Below are 14,738 nucleotides of genomic sequence, written 5' to 3' on the forward strand. Positions count from 1 at the left end.
CTATTTGGGTTTAGGGTTAGTTTTGGGCCATCTGGGCCAGATCGGGCATGATATAATCGGGTTGGGCTTGTAATATGTAATTATTTATAATTTAATAATAATAATAATATATTAATAAAAATAAAAATAAGTAAAATAAAAAATTAGTGTCTACAGTGTATTCGGTTGAAGTGGATATAGGCTTTATTATCAGTCTTAAATATCTCGCTAGTAAAGAAAACCGTTAACAAACATATTTGGGCTACTCCTATCAGCGAAAAATTCAGATTCATGTTTAGCGTTTCGCTGGAAATTTCATCCCCACAATACAAAACTTCTATGCTAAACGGTTGATTAATAGCCCTAATTGATCGAGATGTAATGGAGGAGTGGAATTGGGTGTTCATGTTGCTAGGGATTGTTGTTTAGCTCAATTAGTATGGGTGAATGCGTTTCCAGTGGCCACATCATGTTTCTGGTTTTAATAAAATTGATTGGTTAGCTTGGTTGTTTAACAATTACCCGAGCAGCAAGCATGCAGAGATTTTGATCATTATTTGGGCACTCTGGTATGCCCGAAATGTACAATTTCATCAAGGAAAAGTGCTAATGAGAGAAGAATTAATTACTCTCATTCGCGCGCAGTGTGAGGACATGTAATTGCAAATGCTCGGTTGATAAATATGACTGGTCCCTCTCCAGTGCGTTGGATGGCTCCACCAGATTCTTTTGTCAAAGTTAACTTCGACGCTCGTTTTTTGCTTGCACAGAAAAAGTCATGGACAGGTGTTATAATCCGAGATGGTTTAGGCCATATAATGGGAGCTTATAGAAAGGAAACGAAGAGAATTACCTCAGCTTTCTCAGTAGAAGCACAAGCAGCTCTTCATGCAATTCAATTCTCACTGGAGCTGGGATTTGGGAGAGTCATTATAGAAGGTGATTCCAAGTCGGTGATCAACAAATTATCCTCCTTGGAGGAAATCAGCGCCTGGATCTGGGAAGCCCGTCGGAGAGCGGAAGGTTTCCATGCATGCTCGTTCCGTTTCACTCCTCGAAATGGGAATCATGCAGCCCACCTCCTTGCTCATGACACCGGATCTGGGGAGCTCGATCGCTACTGGATAGAAGAAGCACCGCAAGCAGTGGAGCTCCAAGCGGCAGAGGACAGACGCTTTTTAGACCCCCCATAGCTGACTGGTTGGGAAGATTGCTTCACACAGGTTAATCTGATTTCAGTTTTTCTCTTGCAAATAGCTCGTTTCATCGTTCTATCCCCACGCAAGAAGAAGAAAGGCCGGCCTCTTTCCAGACATTTCTCTTTCTTAGTTATTTGTTTTTTTCCCCCATACTTTATTTCAGTTTTATTGTGGCTTATTTCAGTTTAATAGGATCATATCTCTAATAAAAACATATTTTTTTATTTTAAAAAAAATGTAAATTATATTAAAATTTACTAAAAAAACATTTAGATTAGGATATAATGGGTTTGAATACATGTACGCAAGGGGGTCTATAGTGGTTAGACATAAGCTTGGAGGAGACAATTGGGGGTTACAGTGTCCCTCATATGTCATAAATCTGACAACTTATCCTTCGTGGGACGGCTTATTAAAGGTTTTAACCCCTTTATTTAATTTTTTTTCTTTGAAAAATGATAACATGATAATTTTTAAGGTTATTCTTTTGTTATTTCAAAGTTTTTATTTTTTTATTGAATTTTATTTAAAATATCTAATTTTTTATATTAAAAAATAAAATTCTGAAATAAAAATGATCATAAGTACATTTTTTTATTATCGGTTTTGTAATTTCGAGATCGATTTTATTATTTATTTATTATATTGTTATGGATCGATACATTTTTATAAAGTATGGCACTTTATTAAAGCTATAACTTCTTTTCTTTTAAATTTCAAAATTGTCGATACTTATAATAAAGTATCGACACTTTCAACATATCCGGTAGCTCTTTACCGGTTTTGTCATTTCGAGATCGGTTTTGTCATATTTTTACATGTTATATTGTTATGGATCGATACATTTTTATAAAGTATCGACACTTTATTAACGCTATAACTTATTCTCTTTTAAATTCAAAAGTGTCGATACTTATAATAAAATATCGACACTATCAACACATTCGGTAGCGTTTTACCTGTTTTGTCATTTATAGATCGGTTTTGTCATTTTTTTACATGTTATATTGTTATGGATCGATAAATTTTTATAAAATATCGACACTTTCAATATATTCGATATCGCTTTACCTGTTTTGTCATTTATAGACCGATTTTATCATTTTTTACCTGTTATATTGTTATGAATCAATACATTTTTATAAAGTATCGACACTTTTAAATATATCCGGTACCGCTTTACCTATTTTGTCATTTATAGACCGGTTTTATCATTTTTTTATCTGTTATATTGTTATGGATCAATATATTTTTATAAAGTATCGACCCTTTCAATATATCCGGTAGCGTTTTACCTGTTTTGTCATTTATAGACCGGTTTTGTCATTTTTTTTACCTGTTATATTGTTGTGGATCAATATATTTTTATAAAGTATCGACACAAACCGACAAGCTAAATTTGTCGGTTGCCAAAATTTTTAATATTTCTTCATGATTTCCACCTATTACATTATTATTACTCGATATTTCTGATAGCGTTAACCGAATTTGTCAAATATCTTTTAATATATCCGGTAACGTCGTATATTAATCCGCCTTTCCTGAGATAATCTCGGTCATTTACGAACAAACACTCTTTTTATAAATGTTGATTCTCTGTGTTATTCTTCTCCTTATTTGTTTTACCTTTTCCTTTTCCTTTTTCCCTTCATATATTGATTCGCTTCACTTGAATTTTAATTGTTACTTTTAAAAGAAACATCCTTCCAACTACAACATCACTTGACCAAGTTTCAATAATTAATTTATAAAAATAAAACAAAAACAAAAAAGGGGAAAAATCCCAATCTCCCTAGAGACATTCCAGTTGTTTATCGTTGCTTTCGAGGAATGTTAACATTATGCGCTACTGTTCCAAAGACATTGGTAATTTAAATGTTTCAATTATCTATATAATAATATATATCACCTTTCTATATCTAAGACTCGATCTGTCGACTTCCGTTTTTTTTATTAATATATTATATACAGATTATTTGGAAAGCTTTTTTTAATATTTACAATATTGATAAATTTAACAAATTTGCATGAATGGCTATTGGCAAGCAGAAGCAAAATCTATATTTATATTGTGAGAGCGCTACACTTGTCCAAGAAACATTTTAAGATTTGATTAATGAATTATTTAACTAATGTACCTTTTTTAAAAAACATTATCTAAGAAAATTCAATTAATCATTACCAATATCCATATAAAAATACTATCATAAATAAAAAATATATATTTTCTACTAGTAACTCGATTTATTGGATATGGTTTGATTTTCGTTGGAAATGTGGGAGAACTAATACATAGACCAAGTGGAGCCCACGAAATCCAAAGAGCCACATAACATCATGATTAATTGAGCATGTAAACATAAATGCGTATCCAAACCCTTAAATCATTAATCTGTGGGTTTGGGAATATGACTAAGCAAATCCCAGAGTTTAAACAGATCCTCTCTTCAATTACTCCTCCAGTTTAAACACATAATATTTGAGTCACCTCTTCATTCCTGCGCGTGTATCTCACGCTCAGATTGAAACATCAGCACAACTACCCCGCCAAATCGTGGATCGCGTGACGTTAAAAAATGATTAGAAATATCGACAACCCAAAAAAGCAAAAATAAAACAAAAAACTGAAACGCACAGTGCCTTGGGGTAATCGCAGTTTTCCTCGGCTTGCAAAGTGGTGATAGGGAGAGTATCTTTTGGAAAGCGGTGGTCGTCCAGTTTGTCGTAAGACCCTCGCCAATCTCTAGACGATCTGATTCCTTTCTCTCCCGTTGTGTGTTTTTTTCTTCTTCTAATCTTTTCACCATATTCTTGAGAATAATTTTGTTTTTGTTCGGGATTCAGCATGATGAATGTGGGGTCATTTCTTATTTGTTTTTAATCCAATTTTCATTTTTTAAATTTAATATCTTTGCCCCCTTTCTCTTTTTTGAGTACCTATCTGCCATCTTTGACTCAAAGAGCTTCCTTCTCTCTCGGTAAACTAAGCCAACATGTTGGTCGCTTTGATGATTGCATTGTATGTATACCTTTTATTACTATTATTTTTTAGGCTAAATTATACATTTAATATTTCAACGATCTTTTTCCTATTTTTATCATGTAATTTTTAAAAAATTATATTTAATTATAATTTAAGTTTTATTTTTATTTTTTTCATTAAAAAAATTAACAAAATATTAAACATTAAATATGATTTTCTAAAAAATTAGATGATCAAAATAAAATAAAAATAATAATTGAATTACTAAATGTGTAGTTTATCTCATACTTTATTGCTTTGTATTTAAAATGTTTAGTTATATTAAAATTTTAAATACGAAGTATACGTAAGATTTAACGGATTGGACTGACTATAATAACTAACGGAATGGGCAGGTTAGAGTTAGCAGTGATCATTGCTCTGAAGAATAAAACTTACTATATTTTTTTCTTTTGCTTTCATTTTATCCCAAAGGCAAAACCGTGGCGTGACAAACACCCTTGCTTTGCCCCTCTCAAAAACCAACAAGAAGTTTAACCACAGAGCCTAATGAAGACTTATTTTTGGGAATTACAAGACATAAAATCCAAATAATCAAGGTTGTGGTCGTCAATTTGTCATATTTTACCTTATTCTGTAAACGTATTAGAATCCCAACTTGGAAAAGAACAAATTGAGGGATCACATTTTCGTGTTTTTTCATGTTGGGACCATTTGCTGAGAAACCTGACCATCAAATGAATATACCTTTCGGAAAGCGGACGAATTTTTATTTAATAACTGACATTAAAAATATATAATTTTAATTCATAAAATTAGTGATTGGGGGCGTGTGAGAGAGACGCGGATAGAAGGAGAAGAGGGGAAAGTATTCCATTTTGCTTGGGGAGGGTGGCAGTGACAGAGCATAGATACGGTTACGGACAGAGGTTTTTGATGTATTGGGTATGAGAGTAATAGGGGGCCTCGTGATCGGAGAAGGCAGATCCATGGAAGACCGTTCCCTCTAGTCACGTGGGCTCTTTTGACTACCCACTGACCAACCCTTCCCACAATAATTTTATTTCGATAATTTTTGGGCGTTTTTCTAAAAAAAAATCATCTTTTTAATTTAATATTTTCGATTATACATCAGTCAGATTATATTTTTTAATCTAACATCTTTTGTAGTAAGGTGCACCTCTTACAGCGCGTTATACGTTGATTTGGCGTCACGTGGGGTAAGACGCACCTATACTGACATGGATACACGTGTGTATGGCGAGGGGCAGGGGCCACGCCATACGCCACGTAAGATATAGCGCGGGACAGGGGTCGCGCTATTCAATTATCTCAATTATCAAACATGTCTCAAACTTCTCGGCTTTAAGACATCCTCTCTCGGCTATAAATAGCCGTCTCCCATAAACTCTCTCACCAACAATCCTTTGAATCAGTAAATAACATCCGACAATCATCTTATATTTGATTCAGAAATTTGCTTGATCTTTCGTTATAAGGTAATTTTGTTATAATATTTATTTTATAGTTATATATGATTATTTGAAAAAAATATTATACTAATTGTTTTCAATTAATTTCTGTGTTTGTAGAATTAGAAAGTGAGAGCATACGTCGAAATATTTTTGCGGTGCAGGTAATAATATAAAATTATATTATTTAAATTATTAATGTTTATGTGTAAAAAATTATTCTGTTATATTTTTGGTCATATATTATTTATTTAATCAAATTTGTTTCAGTTGTTTTTTTATAGATATAATATTGTTGCACTTTTAAACTCTAAGAATGACGCGACTTTAAGCTATTGTTTATTATGATGAAGAAATTCGATAAGATGAAACCGGCGTTGTTTTCGTCTCAAATGAGCGTGTTAATATCATTCAAGAGAAACATAACTCTTGAGGAGCTGATAATGAAGATTTCGAGGAAGATTCATGTTGGAAGTAGTAGAAGAATGTCGTCGTTGCAGTACAGATTTCCAACATCATTGTTGTCATTAATTTATACAGCGTTCGAACTATCGAACAATGATGATGTTGAAATGATGGTTGATTCTCAAAGTAATTATTCAGATGGCGATATTGAGATGTATGCAAAGTTTGTTTAAGTGCGTGCTGTTTGGGGTCAGTCATTAAGCTTACACTATGGGCTGACTGAACAAGTTAATCAAGTTGATCGCCTTCCATTTTATATCTGAAAAAAATTAATTAAATACAATATTAAACAATTAAAATAATTAAATAAAGTACTAAAAATTCTAAATATAATAAAATATACATTAATAAGAGAATATAAGAGTATTTGAGAGAAGTTGAGAGGATTTGGTCTGATGAAAGTGATTGAGAATTGAGGTATTTATAGGAAGGGATGGGTGTGAACGGGCGGGGTAGGTTGGTAATTAAGGGTATACCAACCTATCCCGCGCTATACCTTTAATTATCAACCTACCCGCGCCATACACACGTGTATCCATGTCAGCATAAGGCGCGTCGCAGAGGACGCGTCTTACCCCACGTGGCGTCAAATCAGCGTATAGCGCGCTGCAGGGGGCGCGCCTTACTGCAAAAGGTGTTAGATCAGAAAATATAGTCTAATCGGTGCCTGATCGAGAATATTAAATTAAAAAGATGATTTTTCGAAAAAAACGTCCAATTTTTTGTTCTTCATGTCTCATTATATTTAATTTTTAAATTTAAATAAGGTAAAAGAATAAAAAATAATTTAATATTCTATTTTAAGTATTTAAAAATAAATTATTAATAAAATATACTTTTTAAAATTTAATCAAAATGTATTCGATCTATTTTTTAATAACGCTCATCTTAATCACATAAAATAAATATATTATACACCGTTGATATACGTGATCAAAGTGAAGGAAGAGGCTTCAACATTGCCACACCTTTTACCTCATGTGCTACAAAAAACATTTTATTAGATGCGAAATTCAAAAATTAAAGAGTATTTTTACTTTTTCTCGTAAATTTATTCAAGTACAAATTATATTCATATGAATTAAAATTAGTTGTGTTGGCCTTCGTCCTATATTATTAAAATAGGTGTCATCCTGAGAATTTAATTTTTTTAGTGTCATTTTAATAATACCAAATATAAAATATATTATTTTAATAATATATCAAAATAAACAAATACATGCAATTCCACACTCGAAGTTTTACGAAGACCTTTTCTCTCCGCACTGACTGAGGCTGACCGGCTGACTTTTTATTTTCTTTATCATCTCTTATATAATAGTAGTATTTTTTTTTCAAAACTAGATATAGGAGTACTTGTATTTAATGACATACATATTTATATATTGGTTTTTGAATACTAATATTTATCTAGCTGTAACATGTAACCTGGGTCCCCCACTGTCTATTATCTTTATTTTCTCGGTTGCTATATATACGCATGTACATCTCTCCATTTGCAATTCACGACAACGTGGACTGCAGGTGCTGACTGCTATTTTCTCTATTTTATTAGCTTATAAAGCTAACAGACAACATCTCATCTCAGTCTTCCTTCCCCCCTCTCTCTTATAAGTTTTCATTCAAACACATTTTGCGCTTGGGTCTCCATTTGGCTTCTACTCCCCTGTCTTTGCTCTTTAACTATAAACTCACCCCGTTTTCATTCTCATTTCAATTTCATTTCTTTTTCTCTTCATCGTCTGCAAATCCTTTGTTTCTCCATATAGCGCTGAAATTGAGGTGGGAGGTTATATAAATCATAGAGAAGAAAGAACTTGGTGGGGAAAATGATGCACAGGTGCTGTAACTCTCAGGGAAACATCGTGGGACCGTGTTCATGTGGTTTGTTTCATAGCCAAAACAACTCCTCCGTGCTTTTTCCCATGCCCAGTCACAAATCTTACGACGAAACGGATATGTACAACTCTTTCACGTCCTATTCGTCTTCTTCCGTTGATTGCACTCTCTCCTTGGGAACCCCTTCCACTCGTCTATGTGAAGATGACGATAGGCGTTCACGCCATGACCGCCGCGCCGGTAATTCTTGCACGTCTAACTTCTGCTGGGACTTGTTGCAAAACAAGAACACGCATGGTTGTTCGCAGCAAACGACGAAAGCTAGCCGTGGAAGCAATGGAAACAGCGGTAGCAGCTCCGGTAATGATCCTCTCCTTGCTCGTCGTTGTGCTAACTGTGACACAACTTCTACACCGCTTTGGAGGAATGGTCCAAGAGGTCCAAAGGTATTTAAGTTTTCAATTTTTAACGACTCTTTCGATTACAGTGTCTTTATTGTTTAGATTTTTATTTCTTTTGTCTGTTGTTTATATTGCAGTCACTTTGCAATGCCTGTGGAATTCGATTCAAAAAGGAAGAAAGGAGAGCATCAGCAGCAAATGCAAACGCTTCAATGGCGGAGCAGCAATATCACGGGTACAACAACAACAGCAGCAACAATTCATGGGCTTCAATGCACTGTTTCTCATCGCCCGTCGATGAAATCAAGTTCATCGAAGATGGCGATCCCTATCTTTCTTGGAGACTCAACGTCACTGATATGCCAACAAGACTTGTTCATGACTTTACAAGATGAAAAAGAAGAACAAGAAAGAAAAGAAACCCACCATGCCATTGACGGTCAAGATCATGCAGCAATCGCTGAAACGTATTACAATGATGATGGAGATTTTGTTTTACCACGTTGATAGTGATATGGTCTTCGTTTCGTCTAGTCAAAATTCCTTCTCCTTTTTCTTTTGTTTAGTTTCTTTGCCTCGTTTGTCTTCCATAGATGGAGTAAGAACGGGACAATTCTATGTTCTTAGGTGCTTTTTTTTAAGTCTTCTTTAACTTTAATTTCTTCCCGTTTCAGTTTTCTATAAAAACCTTTCTGTTTGAAGAGACTTTCACTTTTCCCCTACTTCCCCCAAGTTCTATCAAATATAATGATGATCAGCAGTTCAGCACCGTTAGATTCGATTACTGATTTCCCTGATGTAATGTAATAGTTATACGACGTGTTGTTAAGCTTACATATGCTAAAAAAAGTACTTTTTTCATGTTATATGAACTGAGTTTAATTTACCTGAGCCTCTGAACTTGAAGCTACTACTTCTTCCTGTTGGTTCTTTCCCATTTCTCTAAATTTCACAACTGAGAGAGAGCAAAAAAGGAAACCCATTGTCAATAGAATAATCACGTTTGATTCTTGTCTGGGTGATGAATCTGATCAGCCAATTGCTTTAGTGTTTACCAATCTGTGATTGTTCCCAGTGAGGACACTGTTCGGTTCAGAAGTTTTGCCGGTTTGGCCTTTTCACTTATACTGAAATGACCATCAAACTCAGTTGGTAGAGCACAAGGTTCTTAACCTTGAGGTTGTGGGATCGAGTCTCATGGAAGGTATTTCATAATTTGGAGGTCTCCTACGGAAGCTGCTCTCAACCTAGTGTTGGGACAACCTACTATCTTATCTCCCTCTTACCACATTACATATGGGAACAAGGGACAGTCATTTTTGAAATGATCATAATCTTGAAATCTTGACCGTTAATTTGGCCTCTACTGCACCACCGCTCTCCGCCTTGGGACACTCCAAAATGCAAACCCTTTCATTGTTTTTACTTTGGATTAAGGTTGATGATGAGGTAGAAATTTGGATGCCAAAGTAATTAATGTGTTTTAATAATACTTTGTTTCAGTGGCTTATTTTTAACTCTCTCTGTCATTCCCAAATCCATGTAGATTGATTCCTTTTGTCTAACACAGTTCAAAATGCTGTTCAACTTCTCTTAGATTTATGGAATTTGTGAAATAATTAAAAACAGATATTTACTATATTTTATTGATTTTTAAATTTAAAATTTTGTGGTCTTTTTCTTTTAATGAATCTTAATCTATACGGATAAAAAGAATGATATAGTTGAACACTATCAACGGTGTTAAAGACTTGAAGTGTTACTATATGATCTATAATAAAATAAAGAAAAACAAATAAATAAATAGATAAAAATACATGTGGTAATATTTCATCCCTCGATAAAAATAGTTGAATGAGATTCGTTTATATTAAATAAAATTTACGAATTTTACATGATAATAAAATAATCGAATTAATCTAAATAAATAATTAAAATAAAAAAGTTATCTATTTTCTTGTAAAATGAAAAGAGAAAATGTCAAAATGATAGTATTAATTTTAAATTTAATTTAATTTATTTTTATTTATATATATATATTTATCTAATGATTATATTATAGTGTAAAATTAATAAATTATATCGAACTTCTCATTTATATATTTATGTTATAAAGATGATGGTGAAGGGAGTGTAATTATCAAAGGAATGTTTGCTAAGGATACGCTCTAAGCATAGAAGCCACATTTCAAGCCGAATACGGAATGGCAAGCGGTTTGTTCATCCTCGGAAACAGCGGCCAAACCCAACCCAACACTTTAAATTTTGTGGACAGATGTCATCTATATTCGGCAATGATCACTTCCATGTTTATTTTATTTATTAAATTAATATGAAGTTCGAGTGATAATGCATTACATTATTTGATTGAGACTATTTTATTTTAATTATAATTCTAAATTTGAAGTTTTGAGAATATATTAGTATCAAATATCTAATTAATTATATAAAATTTTTGAGCTATTCAAGTTTTATTTTATAACTCGAGTCAAATTTAAATATATTTTTAGGTGAATCCAATTCATTAAATTACGAGTCGAGTAAAATCAAGTCAAAAAAATCGACTTTTTCAAATTGGGTTTAGTTTTACTCACCCTTAGGGTGCGTTTGGTTCACGGAATGTAAGATTACAGGCGAGAATAGGATTACCAACGGGAATAAGATTATTGGGAATGTTGTATTTTGTGTTTGGTTCGTTTACAGGAATGTAATATTACAATGTTTGGTTAAAGGAATAAAATATTATTAAAATATATATTTTACCAAACTATCCTATATTTATTTATTTTAACAAGTTTAATATTACTATAATTAATTTATATATTTTCTTTATAAATTTTAAAATCATAAATTTATATATTTTTTTACAAAATTGAAAAGATAAATAGGTTTAATGAAAGAGTAAAATTATATTTTAACCCCTAAACTTCATATAAAATTCTAATTATGATTTTTTTTTGTAAATCTAAAATAATTTAAGGATAAATTTGTAATTTAATCTTTGTATAATTTTTTTATTCAACGACAGAAGAATGATATTTTTGGGGAAAAATTTAAGGCATTTTAGTCCAAAACGCCAGGAATGTAACAATACCTAAGGGAATGGGTAATCACATTCCCTGTATATACCCTTAAAATATCACTGTTAGGAATAACTTATTACCGGAGGCTGGAATGTTTGCCAACCAAACGGGGGAATGACATTCTATTCCCCCAATAATGTGAGATACCCTAAACCAAACACCCCCTTAATTCCTAATGCATTTCTAATCCATAATAAGACTAAAGATACTTGTAAATTTCCAAATCAATTTTTTTTAACAAATTCTATCTAGGATGAGAAGAAAGAAAATTTTACTCTGAACGAAATATTGAATCCACAGTTTAAAGGAGAGAGTTTTTAACTAAAAACTTTTATTCATGTACTTTAAGGGTGCGTTTGGTTCACGGAATGTAAGATTACCAGTGGGAATAAAAGATTACCAGTGGGAATAAAAGATTACCAGGGAATAGGATTACTGGGAATGTTGTATTTTGTGTTTGGTTGGTTTAGCAGGAATGTAAGATTACCGTGTTTGGTTAAAGGAATAAAAGATTATTGGAATGTATATTTGACCAAATTGTCCTTATTATATATTTGTATAATATTACAAATTGTAAAAAATATATATATTTTCTTTAAAAAATAAATTTATAATATTTATATAATTTTTTTACAAAATTAAAAATATAAAAAATGTTTAATGAAAGGGTAAAAAAAATTTAACCCCTGAACTTCATATAAAATTTTAATTATATATTTTTTTTGTAAATCTAAAATAATTTAAGGATAATTTTGTAAATTAAACTTTTTAGAATTTTTATTATTCAATGACAGAAGAATGATATTTTTGAAAAAAAAAATTAAGGGCATTTTAGTCCAAAACGCCGATAATGTTACAATACCTAAGGGAAGGGAAGTAATGATATTCCCGGTAATATACCTCAAAAAATCTACTATTGGTAATAAAACATTACCAGGAATGAGATTCCCGGCCAACCAAACATGGGAATGTGGAATTCTCATCCCATGAGAATCCCACAATCCTTGAACCAAACACCCCTAAAAGATTATTAAATCAATGTTTTAGAAATGAGTGTTATGAGATTTCTATATATAATAGTCAAGTCATTGTTTCAATCAATTCTTACTCTTTATATTTAATCTAATTTTTAAAATTAGATTAAAAATCACAAAAACCTTTTAAAATAATCTTCTATCTTAGTAAAACAAAGATTTACATTTTTGGTAGTTTTTCCGAAAAATCAAATTGAATAGTTTATGAAGAAAGATGAAAGAAAATGGTTGTTTATTCCTTTCCACCTTGATTTTGATACAAAAATAAGATTTGAAATCAAGATTTTGAGTTTTGGCCAGTATTGAGACTCCATCTTAAAATATGATTTTTTTGAAATTTTAGATTAAATTTTTTTAAACATTTTTAGTAAAATTTTATAAGAGTTTTAAAATTATTTAACTTCTTTATACTTTAAATATTTTAAATTTAAATCTTATATATATATATATATATATATAGATTTTTAGTTTAAAGTTTATTAAATATAAGTTATAATATATATATATATATATGAACTAAACTACATTAGTAGTTGAAAGATTTATTGTTATCAACATCACATATGATATGAGTATAAACGTTCATTATTAAAGTATTGAAAGTTTTTGAATAAAATATTACTTTATATTCACATCAGATTTATAAAATGGAAGTTTATGACAAGTTAACATTACTATTAAGATTTTAACGACGAATTACAAAATGAAATAAAAATAATAATTTAGGTAATAAACATGTAGTTTGTTGTAAACTATTTTATGGATATTTTTTCCATGTTTCAGTTGGTGGTGTTTGACTGTTTTGAGGTCAAAGTCGTAAATGGACTAATTAATTAATTAGTAATTACTTGCTGTGCAAGAACCCAAAGGCCAACATAAGTACATAACCGTTTGTCGCCAAAGCCACCCCCCCACCCCCAATAAAAAAAAATTAAACAAGTCTCAAACATGAACCATGCTCCGCTACAAACCACCGTGATCTCCACCAGAAAACCGTCAGAAAACTTCGTGAAAGCCCCTCAACGTCCTCCAAAATCGCATTCCGATCCCGTAAAATCCGAAAACTCTCCCCCAACATCACCGTCGACGACCCCATCAAATCCGCTCAACCTTCCCTCATCAAAATCCCAAAATCCCTATCGACGAAACCCGAAATCGACGTCGCTCTTAACCACCTCCGCACGTCGGATCATCTTCTCGCCACCCTCATTTCAACCCATCCCCCACCGAAACTCAGTCCTTGTAACTCCGCTTTCCTCTCTCTTTCCAAATCCATCATCTTCCAACAACTCGCCACCAAAGCGGCCAACTCGATCTACACCCGCTTCGTTTCGCTATGCGGGAACGAATCCGACGTCGTTCCAAACACGGTCCTCTCTTTGACCCCGCAAAAACTCAGAGAAATCGGTGTCTCAGCTCGCAAAGCAAGCTATCTCCACGATCTTTCCGATAAGTTCTCAACCGGGTTCTTGTCGGATACTTCCATCATCACGATGGAAGATGAATTGTTGTTCCAGAGCTTGACATCGGTGAAAGGGATCGGGCCTTGGTCGGTCCACATGTTCATGATATTTTCGCTTCACAGGCCCGATGTTTTGCCCGTGGGAGATCTTGGAGTGAGGAAAGGAGTCCAGTCTTTGTATGGGTTAAAGGAGTTGCCGAAGCCATTGCAAATGGAGCAAATTTGTGAGAAATGGAGGCCTTATAGATCAGTTGGGTCTTGGTATATGTGGAGGCTTCTGGAAGCTAAAACCGAAGGAAATGGAAATGGAAATGGAAAGGCTCAAAGTGTTGAAGATGATCAAAGTGGAGGGTTTTAAGAGCTTAATAATTATGACTTTAAGATTCTGTGTTTCAAACATTTCTCAATTTGCTTCTACTTTCTTGTATGTTTGAAATAAATATAAATTCCACCGGTTTAATGTTTGCCTGCGGGTAATTATAATAATGTATTAAGAGTTATATAAGAAAACGAGTAAAGATACTTATTTCACATAATTAAGAAATTTTTGAGTTTTCATTGTTGATATTTGTTGAGAAGTTTAAAGATTCACTGAATAATGCTCTGTAATTTTCATAAAAGATGCTTACAAACTGTATTACAATCAGCTTATATAGAAGATGTGCCCTCAAGCCTATTCTACCTCAATAATAAACTTATAACTGACTTCTTAGTAGATTCCCATAACAGATTCCAACATTCATAACATCCATAACAACTCTCACATACAACACTCATATTAGGAGCACATGCACACGTTACACATTCTAGAATACAATCGT

At 32.5% G+C, this 14,738-nt stretch overlaps 2 protein-coding genes and 1 pseudogene across 2 annotated transcripts; all 3 read left to right on the forward strand.

The window, feature by feature from the left end:
* The first annotated feature begins 662 nt into the window (after window positions 1-662).
* On the forward strand, window positions 663-1,172 carry LOC120122757. The gene has a single exon (XM_039141859.1). The coding sequence runs from the start codon at window positions 663-665 to the stop codon at window positions 1,170-1,172; it is 510 nt and encodes a 169-aa protein (XP_038997790.1).
* Window positions 1,173-7,826: 6,654 nt separating this feature from the next.
* LOC120122490 (GATA transcription factor 18-like) lies at window positions 7,827-9,089 on the forward strand. Its single transcript, XM_039141632.1, has 2 exons — window positions 7,827-8,383; window positions 8,476-9,089. Exons 1-2 carry the CDS (start codon window positions 7,928-7,930, stop codon window positions 8,731-8,733), a joined length of 714 nt encoding a protein of 237 aa, XP_038997563.1. The 5' UTR covers window positions 7,827-7,927; the 3' UTR covers window positions 8,734-9,089.
* A 4,299-nt stretch (window positions 9,090-13,388) lies between these two features.
* LOC120122489 lies at window positions 13,389-14,377 on the forward strand (annotated as a pseudogene).
* Window positions 14,378-14,738: the final 361 nt, after the last annotated feature.

This window comes from Hibiscus syriacus, unplaced genomic scaffold (genome assembly GCF_006381635.1).
Source record: "Hibiscus syriacus cultivar Baekdansim isolate YM2019G1 unplaced genomic scaffold, ASM638163v2 tig00110387_pilon, whole genome shotgun sequence".
In the NCBI taxonomy this organism is placed as follows: domain Eukaryota; kingdom Viridiplantae; phylum Streptophyta; class Magnoliopsida; order Malvales; family Malvaceae; genus Hibiscus; species Hibiscus syriacus.

Excerpts from the sequence above, each read along its gene's own strand:
- LOC120122757 (XM_039141859.1), top strand. The coding sequence starts at position 663 with ATGACTGGTCCCTCTCCAGTGCGTTGGATGGCTCCACCAGATTCTTTT.
- LOC120122490 (XM_039141632.1), top strand. The coding sequence starts at position 7,928 with ATGATGCACAGGTGCTGTAACTCTCAGGGAAACATCGTGGGACCGTGT. Across the intron at positions 8,384-8,475 it reads ATGGTCCAAGAGGTCCAAAG|TCACTTTGCAATGCCTGTGG; the intron begins GTATTTAAGTTT and ends TTTATATTGCAG.